Source organism: Triticum dicoccoides, chromosome 4B (genome assembly GCF_002162155.2).
Source record: "Triticum dicoccoides isolate Atlit2015 ecotype Zavitan chromosome 4B, WEW_v2.0, whole genome shotgun sequence".
NCBI classification, from domain to species: Eukaryota; Viridiplantae; Streptophyta; class Magnoliopsida; order Poales; family Poaceae; genus Triticum; species Triticum dicoccoides.
Genome location: NC_041387.1, coordinates 27,349,947 through 27,358,926, shown reverse-complemented (window position 1 = coordinate 27,358,926; position 8,980 = coordinate 27,349,947). Strand labels below are relative to the sequence as shown.

Here is an 8,980-nt window from a genome sequence, read left to right as displayed (position 1 = left end):
TAATTACTCTAATAGCATTGTCTTTTGTGCAAGAAACAGAATTCCTTGTTGCAAATGTAAACAGGGAAACACACTCATAAACAATCTTGAAGACCATACCTTCAGTTCACTTTTTCTCAATGTTTTTATAACAAATCGTTCGTCCTGGGAAAGATAGAAAATACTGCCACTTTTCCCAGGTGAAGAAAGCTCCTTTAGACTATCACCCCCACATATGGACATCATGTAATCTGCGGCATCAATATGAAACATTTCCCGAAGATTCCTAGCAAACATAGGTTTGTTACTTAGAAAATGATTATCTTTGGAGAAAATCAAGGAAAGCAGAAGACGCTATCAAGGTTAAGGGTTAATGGAATTTTTTCTTCAGTCTGTGTCATCCATCACTGTCTCAACAAATATTATACATGCAGCATTACAGTTTATACTCTAAATAAATACAAATAGTCGAATTATGAAACAGTTAGAAACGTGCAAACTATTATTCGTGGCACACACTTCAGCATGAGCGGTGCTCTTATGCTGTGTCGCCTTCCGACCAGTCACAGTACTTCATGAATATTTTATAAAAAAACTTCATGAATGTTGTGATCTTGAGTTTCTCACTTGTTTCTGGAACGGCGGCAACTTATTTGTTTGAGATTTAGTACTATTTTTTGTGCTTATAGAAGCAGGGTGTCTAACCATTCTGCTTCTTCTTCGTTCAGATGATGAATTATACATTCAAATTAACTCCTTAGTCATTTTCTACGTCAGTTAGGGAATGGTGAATCACGGAGAAGCACACGCTAATATTCAGCTATGGATGAGTGAGCCACAGTTTTAAAATCCAATCAGAGGAAATAAGAAGAGTACAGTAGTACTTATAAATTATTGAACACTTTGCAAATTGGAAAGAGACGTACCGGAAGACCATAGGACAATAGTCTTTCCAAAAGAAATTGACAGAGCAGTGTGGAGGGGTATACTGCGAGCCTTCACAAGGGAAGTACATTATTATCCGGGCCCTAGGTCCAAAATCATTTGAACGAACCTCACGCAAAGGTACAGGGGTGATTTTACCCACGGTATACCTGAAAATCATTGTTGTCTGGTCAATCAGTAGCTAATAGAACAGCACTAAACAAAATGATGATTTGAATAATGGAACATCTGATAGCTAAAATAACCTGAACAAACAACAAAGCAGTGAAATTTAAAGAGATGGTTTGATGGGTATAGGCATATAGTACTTAATAGGTGTGGTGTTGGAAAACATGCCAAGAAAATGTGACAGTGACAAGCATCTGTGAACGATTGTTTTATTACCAAAATGGGAAATACTCATGTATGGAATACTATACGTTACATTAGTTTAGTACATCTTCCTCAAAGATAAAATATTCCTTTACACAACATGGACCATATGAATTATCTGGAGCCAGTATTGACCTCTTTCGTCGAAAGAAAAAACTATTTTTTTTTGTACTCAAATAAGAAAAACTATGACTACTTGTTAATCTTTTGCCACTGAACTGACTACTGAATGCTGATCTTTCAGGCAGTAATACTGTGCTTGAATTATGAAGTGATTGTTACTCTGGTGCCTGAGATCTGCAAGTACTCATTCCTACTTACGTAGATTATTCATTTAAACAGGGTGCACCAACCTTAAACATATATACTCATTATGCAAAAGAAGCAACATAAGGTAGATTCCTGCAGCTAAGTTCAGATGACACAGAAAACTGCAGCGACACATTGATGCTATTCAGCGTTCACCTGATGCCGAGTTGCAAATTAAGCATTAGAAAATAGCTCCTGTGACCCTTGTAAATAGTCTCCATTGGCCCTCTTTCTTGTTTTTGCCAGGTATTTTCCTGTGTTTCACCGCTGTCCAACATTCCAGAATGTTTGCCCTTTGGCTGTTCGGAGATAAGAACTCCTTGTATATATTCCCGTTCGTAGACCAAATCCTTATGAACATCACTGTTTTGTAAATGCTCGTTACTTGACAAGGATTTATTGGGAAGATCTTGTGATAGGTGATTTCCGGAATCATCAACAAAAATTGGCGTTGTGCCATTTGAAATGCGCCTGGGGCGATGAAAAAACCTATGCAGCCCCCATTTGTTGCACAGATTTTGCAATAGAAACAACAGTCCAACTTTGACCTTTTCATTACTAGAACTTGAAGCACTTGTACCATCATTATTTGTTGCACACTCAGAAACTTCAAGGTTACAAGGTATTTTACTTCCCGGTTGATAAAATATGCCATGGCCATCCTTGACTCCCCTATCCCACGTACCAATGTAACATGCGCCTGATGCGTATTTGCAGTAGCCTTTCCCATGAGCCAGCCCACTGAGCCAATTACAGTCAAGAGTATCACCATGTATCCACTGCATTACGCCTCGGCCGTTCATGCTACCTGACTTCCAGCTTCCGATGTAGATGTTGCCAGCAGCCCATGTATATTTACCATATCCATCAGGCAAACCCTCGTTCCACAAGCCTTCATAACTGTCAGAGTTGGAGTAAACCATTGTCCCCATTCCCTGCTTCTTGTTCATCCTCCAAGACCCTTTGTAAACCGAGCCGTCGACCCCCTTGAAAGTGCCCGTTCCGTCGATGAAACCTCCCCGGAAGTCGCCTTCGTAGGATGCGCCTGAAGGCCACTGGATCATTCCTCTCCCGGTCATTTTGCTTTTATCCCATTCGCCGTCATAAAGGGACCCATCCGTCCACATATACTTCCCCGTTCCATGAGGCACTAGCCCGTCGAAGTTGCCCACATAGACGTCCCCATTCGGAAGGGTATCCCCCCTAATGACAAAGAAAAGAACAGCCGCCGACAAATATTCAGAAGGAAAGAATCATACTAATACTACAAGTAGTTCCCAAAAATGAACTGCACGAATCTAACATCAATGTGCGGCTGCAAATCCAGGGAAAGCAGTGAAGAAGCACTTGACATTTGTGCCCAAAAAAAGTAAGGCAGACCAATAATATTAGAAATGTGAATTCGCGCACCTCTGGGCGCTCCCGGTGCTTGCCTCCGCGCCGGCCATCTCAAGGTCCACAGGAACAGCTGAGAAGCCACAGAATCACCGCTCTAGATGGCCTGAAACAGAGCAGAGGAAGCTGTCATGCAATGGCCACTTCGTCTTCGTTTGGAGAAGCATGGATGCTAGTAGTACTACTAGTCAAACTAATACGGTAGTAGTACTGTAACACAGAAGAATTTTACTACTACTAGACTGGACTGCTGGTGCCCCGGCGCAGACATTCTTTGTAATAAGCGTGCGGCAGACGGGTCACCATCGCCTGGGCATCTATCGTCGAATCGACAGCAAGTAAAAGAAATAGTAGTAAAGCACCGGCGTCAAGCATGCTTGACAACGGTTTGTGCTACCCTGTAAGCAAGAAAGGCTATGGAAAAGTTACTACGGTTGTGTGTGGACGGGAGAGGAGGCTCGGATCACAAAAGTGAGCCCCGCTTAGTTTACAGCGGCCACAACAGAAGCAAGAAAGGCCGCCGCAAAGTAAGCAGAGTATGTATCATCGTGGGAGTCGCAGCCCGGCGAATTGGAGCAGGGGAACTCGGAACCAGGTGGATTCAAGCTAGAAACTGCGATCGCTTCCCGCCAAGCTAGAAACTGCTCCCCCAATCGCAAGCGAACCACGGAGCGAGCGAACCAACCACAGCAGGCAGGAGCACGAAGCCGTACCTCAGCTCGCCGGAAGCAGGCGGGAGGAGGAGGACGAGGAGGAGGGGGAGCTCATCGGCGGCACGCCGCCGGCCGGGGAGACCGCGCGCCCATCCGATCCCGATCCGCGCCTAGCCTAGCGCAGGGAGGGAGGGAGCGAGGGGCGGGCAGGGGGGAAAGGGAGGAGAGGCACCGGTACCGGAGGGAGGGCAGGGGCCGTCCCAGAGGGAGAGGAGAGGGGGACAGGGGTGGGCCCGGGATCGGCACCCCACGTTGCGGGTGCGCGGGGGAGCTGGCGCCGACCAATCCCAGCCCGCCCCACCTCCCCCAGATTTTTTTCTCCATGCCCCCGCGATAGGACTGGAGACCGGAGGCGGGCATCGTGTTCGGCCATTAATAATTGGTATTCCTGCGGGGCCTTTCGGCGGCGACAATATTTTTCTCGCTGCTCGGGCGTGACGGGGCTGCCGGGCGCGCCAGGGGACCGGGGGGAGCGGGCGCGTGTCCCCGCGGCGGCGCGCTGCTCGGGCGCCGCGGCATGGCCGGGGTTTATCCTGATTGATGACGGCCTGTGGACGGCGGCGTGGGCGGGCGGGCTTACGGCTACGGGCGGGGGCGGGCGGCCGAAGGGGACGGGGAATCTGGACCTCATCCCGTCGCGTCGACGTCCTCGACCGACCGACTGACCGACGCCTATGTTTGGAGCTCGGATTTTTCCTGCTTGTGCCGGGATATTTACCATCGGTTCGTTGGCCGTTTGCGTGCGCGCCATGCTACAAGTTTTCTTTTTCTTTTTTCTTTTTTCTTTGAACAAACGCCATGCTACAAGTGAGCGTTCGTTTCATGCTACTAGTACCGTATTATCCTGCAGGTGGACCACTTGCCTTGAGTGGCAAGCTATACCAAAAAACAATAAAAAACAGGTGAAAGGGCCGTCGGCCCGCCATGGAACAAGGTGATTTCAAAAGTCATGACTTAAGCGAATCAACTTGTGATTTAATGTTTAGAGGGACAGTGGTATCCCCAGTCCATCAAAATTCAAGTCCTACTTATTGCGTATGTACTATGTTAAAAAACAAGCCATGCCTTAAGACGGGGGACAACACGTTCCTTCTAATTACGGGCCAAGGGGCCTTGAGGCCACACGCGGTATGGGACCCATGGCCCAAGCTGGTGTTTTTAGCACCATTTAAACTTTTTTTATTTTATGGCTGTTTTGACCTTTTTAACATGGCACTTGAAATTTGGAGGGGTAAAATGATGTTGGACCCTATTCCGTGTGTTGGCCGCTCGATAGCGACCAAACACGCATCCTCCTCGTCATTGCTATGTGAATTTGGGCTGGCTCAAGTAGCGCAGGCTTCCCTCTTCTATTTTATGGTTTTCTTTAGATTTTTTTATTTTCTTTTTCCTATTCCTTTGTCCTTTCGCTATTTTTGCAAACATTTTTAAAATTGCGAACATTTTTTGTTCAGCAAATAAAAAATATTCATCAAATTCAAATAATGTTCATAAAATGTAAAATATATTTATCAAATTCGAATAATTTTCATAAATTTGGGAAAAAATGGTCATCCGACTCAAATTATTTCAATCAAATTAAAATAATTCATAGAAATAAAAAATGTTCATCTAAATTTCGAAAAAAATTGATCATTTTAAAAATGTTCATCCAATTCAAACTATTTTTATTGAATTAAAAAATGTTTTTATATTCTAAAATGTTCATGAATTTCAAAAAAAAAGTTCAGCCACTTAAAAAACGTGTAAATTCTCATCCAACACCACATGAAAACCATGTATTCCTTATACCAACGACACAACAAAATAGAAAGGTAGGGGCGGCAACGGTGAAAGAACATGCGGTGCCCCCATGTTTGGTTTTGGTAATTGATGACAATCTCTATGGACTAATGGTTGCCTTGAGTTATATTTGAAGGTTTTGTCCATAGGCTTTTTTTAAAGAACATGTGTTGGTTTCAAGGAGTTTATGAGTTGACCAAGGTGCTATTAAGGAATTATCCAAAGATTGGTCTTGTGAGTATTGAGCTTATTGCTAGTATGTCTTGAAGAAGAAGAGAAGATTGTGTGAACATTCATGTGTATATTCAAGACATAATCTTTATGAAGAGAGAATATTTCACACAAAGCATAGAAGATACACCGAGTGGGATCAAGTGATCCCATGGTATGGTAAGCATTGTCATTGTGCTTTGTGTACTAACCCATGGTCTATATGAGAGTTCTATATGGGGTTAGGTACGTGTCCATGGGCTTGCGTCAAGAGGAAGATATCATACAACCCATGAAAAGGATGACATCAAGTGGTGATCGTCATCAAGATTGTCGTGTGCAAGTTCAAGTGGAGCATCACGAAGAGATCAAGTGCTTGAATCTTGCCATCCATTATGGTGTCAATGGACTTGTGAAGATGTGCCGAAGAGTGGCTCACCCATACTGGATTATGGCGGAGCAATCATCTAGTCTTCATCGAGCCAGCGCAATCAAGAAAGGTGGTCCAACTTGAGAGAGTCAAGATCGTCATCATCTAGCTCAAGTGGACCATGTGCAAGGCAAAGGTTTGCCCTTGATAGGTTTTCTATTTTACCGGTCTCGTGGTGGTAGTTGGGAGACCGGGTTATAGGATCGTTTGCCGTACTATCAAGGGGGGCTTTCAAGTTGGTAGCTTGATCGTATCGTTAGTAGAGAGCTCAAACCATTGCATCCTTGCATCATGTTTCTTGGTTCTTGTTTGGTTCTCTTTGTGAGTCTTAGAGCTTATGGTCATCTTGATGACAAGCTTGAGTTCATCGAAAACGGAGTTCGCGTGCGTCTTCTATGATGTTTTCGGTGTTGGAGGTTTTACCAGTCTTATCCGAGGAAGGGTTCTCACCATTTTCTTATGGGCCTTTTCTATTTTGATTCTTATTGGTATTTCTTTCAAGATTGTGTTAGCCCTTACGGTTAGCTTTTCAACAAACCTGGTTTCATCGAATTCGGAGTCCGTTTGCAAAAGTGGTGGCAGTTTTGGTGTTCTGAAAAGGCTGTAGCGGTACTACCGCGAATTGGAGCGGATGTAATTTTTTACTACCGCTCCAGAGCGGTACTACCGTGGCTCCTACAGTGGTAGTACCGCTTCGGACCAAAAAACTCATCCCAAGTCCTGTGGAGGTAGGCACGGAAGTATTTTTTTTGTACCGCTCGCAAGCAGTAGTACCGCTACCATTTGCGGTAGTACCGTGAGGTCGAGCGGTAGTACCGTGAGGTCGAGCGATAGTACCGTGAGGACGAGCGGTAGTACCGCTCCGGCGGTTCTACTGGCCTTTTGCCTCCTCGCTGTTGTTTTTCAAAGGGGTACTACTGCCCTAGCGGTAGTACCGCTCTGTGCGGGCTGTGAGTATAACGGTTGGATTTTCCCCCACCTATAAAAGGGGGTCTTCTTCCCCATTGAACCTTATCTCTTGAGCTCGTGTTCTTCCCCCATTGTTGACCTTCTTCGAGCTTGCTAACTCTCAATCCCTCCAATGATTCTTGCTAGTTCTTGAGGGAAAAGAGAGAGGAGATCTAGATCCACGTTTCCACCAATCACTTTCTCCTCTAAGTGAGGGGAATCCCTTGGATCTAGATCTTGGAGTTCTTCGTGTTCTCCTTCTTGTTCTTCCTCTTATCTTCCTCCCTAGCATTAGTTACTTCGGTGGGATTTGGGAAAGAAGGACTTGGGCACTCCGTGTGCCCTTGCCATTGCATTTGGTGCATCGATTTGAGTTCTCCGTGGTGATACGTGGAAGTTTCAAGTTGAGAAGCTTATTACTCTTGGGTGTTTGGGCACCCGAGAGCTTGTTCCTCTTGGGTGCCTTGGCGCCCTAGACGGTTGGTGTTGTTCGGAGCTCAATCATTGTGGTGTAAAGCTCCGGGCAAGCGTCGGGGTCTCCAATTAGGTTGTGGAGATCGCCCCGAGCAATTTGACGAGTACCGTTAACCGCCCCAAGGGTTGCCAAAGTGTACGGGTTCGGTGACTGTCCCCAAGGGTTGCCATTTGTACGGGTTCGGTGACCGCCCTCAAGGGTCCCTTAGTGGAATCACGGCATCACTACAAAAAATACACTTCCGTGATGATACGTGCTTGTCACAGTAGGTCGCGTTTTTTGTCATGCATGTACATCCATGAAAAAATTATGACAGAATCAAGATAGTCATACATGTGATGTCGTAGAAGTGTTCCATGACATTACCAAAATTATCATCACGGAAGTGTCCACTTCCATGACAATAAATCGTGCGTCACAGAAGTGCTTTCGTCAAGGGTGACCGACACGTGGCATCCACCGTAACGGAACGCCGTTAAGCTATCGGGTCGGGTTTTGGATCCGATAACCCGTTAACAACCCCGACCAATGGGAAATTTCCACGTGTAAAAATCTGATTGGCCGAAGGGAACACCTGTCAGCTTGTCAGTGGGCCAGATGTCGCCCGTCCATTGGAGGAGACATGCCTATGGTACGTTGACACGTGGCTGGGCCCAACAGAGGCCCATATAGGTTAAAAAGGCCGGCCCAGTCAAAGGCTCGTAGAACTTAATCAGGTACTAGTGGGCCAGCCCAATAATGGCCTGCTTAATAAAGGCCCATTTACAGCCCGAAACCAGATCTGGCTCGATAATTGTTCGCCCAATATTTGGGCCCATTTACGGCCCGAAACCAGATCTGGCCTGTTAATTGTTCGCCCAATATTTGGGCCCATTTGCGGCCCGAACCCAGATCTGGCCCGTTAATTGTTCACCGAATATTCGGGCCCAACTACAGCCCAGTGACTTTCGGCCTGTTAGAGGCCTGATGTAGACATGGGCCCATTTTAGCCCGGTGTGACTTTCGGCCTGGGAATGGCCCGTGCTGCCCATGGGCCATATATGGTCCGACGGGACATCGGGCCCACTAACGGCCCATGCTAAAGGTGGCAACAGTTAAGCCCAACGTGACTTTGGGCCTGATAAAGGCCTGTCGCGTAATTCGGCCCGTTGATGCCTGTACTAAGCTTTCGGCCTCTTAAAGGCCCATGATATCAGTGGGCCAACTAAGGCCCGAGATATGTTTTGGCCTGGTAACGGCCCGTGAGCTAACTGGGCCCATAACGGCCCGATCTACATTTCGGCCTGCTGAAGGCCCGTCGACGACTAGTGAAAATTGAGGCCCAACATGCATTTTGGCCTGCTAAAGGCCCGTGGTTTCATCTCGGCCGTAACAGGCCAGTATAATATTCAGCTTGTTAATGGCCCAACGCTACCTGGGCCG

At 46.2% G+C, this 8,980-nt stretch overlaps 1 protein-coding gene across 1 annotated transcript in view; it reads right to left on the bottom strand.

The window, feature by feature from the left end:
• LOC119294761 (phosphatidylinositol 4-phosphate 5-kinase 1-like) overlaps positions 1-3,968 on the bottom strand; it is a 6,914-nt gene extending 2,946 nt beyond the window's left edge. Inside the window, exons 1-5 of the mRNA XM_037573019.1 lie at positions 3,714-3,968; positions 3,016-3,106; positions 1,762-2,808; positions 906-1,073; positions 100-265 (exon numbers count right to left, since the gene is read on the bottom strand). Coding sequence (XP_037428916.1) covers positions 100-265; positions 906-1,073; positions 1,762-2,808; positions 3,016-3,053 — 1,419 coding nt within the window. The 5' untranslated portion in view covers positions 3,054-3,106; positions 3,714-3,968. The remainder of the gene's footprint in view (positions 1-99; positions 266-905; positions 1,074-1,761; positions 2,809-3,015; positions 3,107-3,713) is intronic.
• Between the last annotated feature and the right edge of the window lie 5,012 nt (positions 3,969-8,980).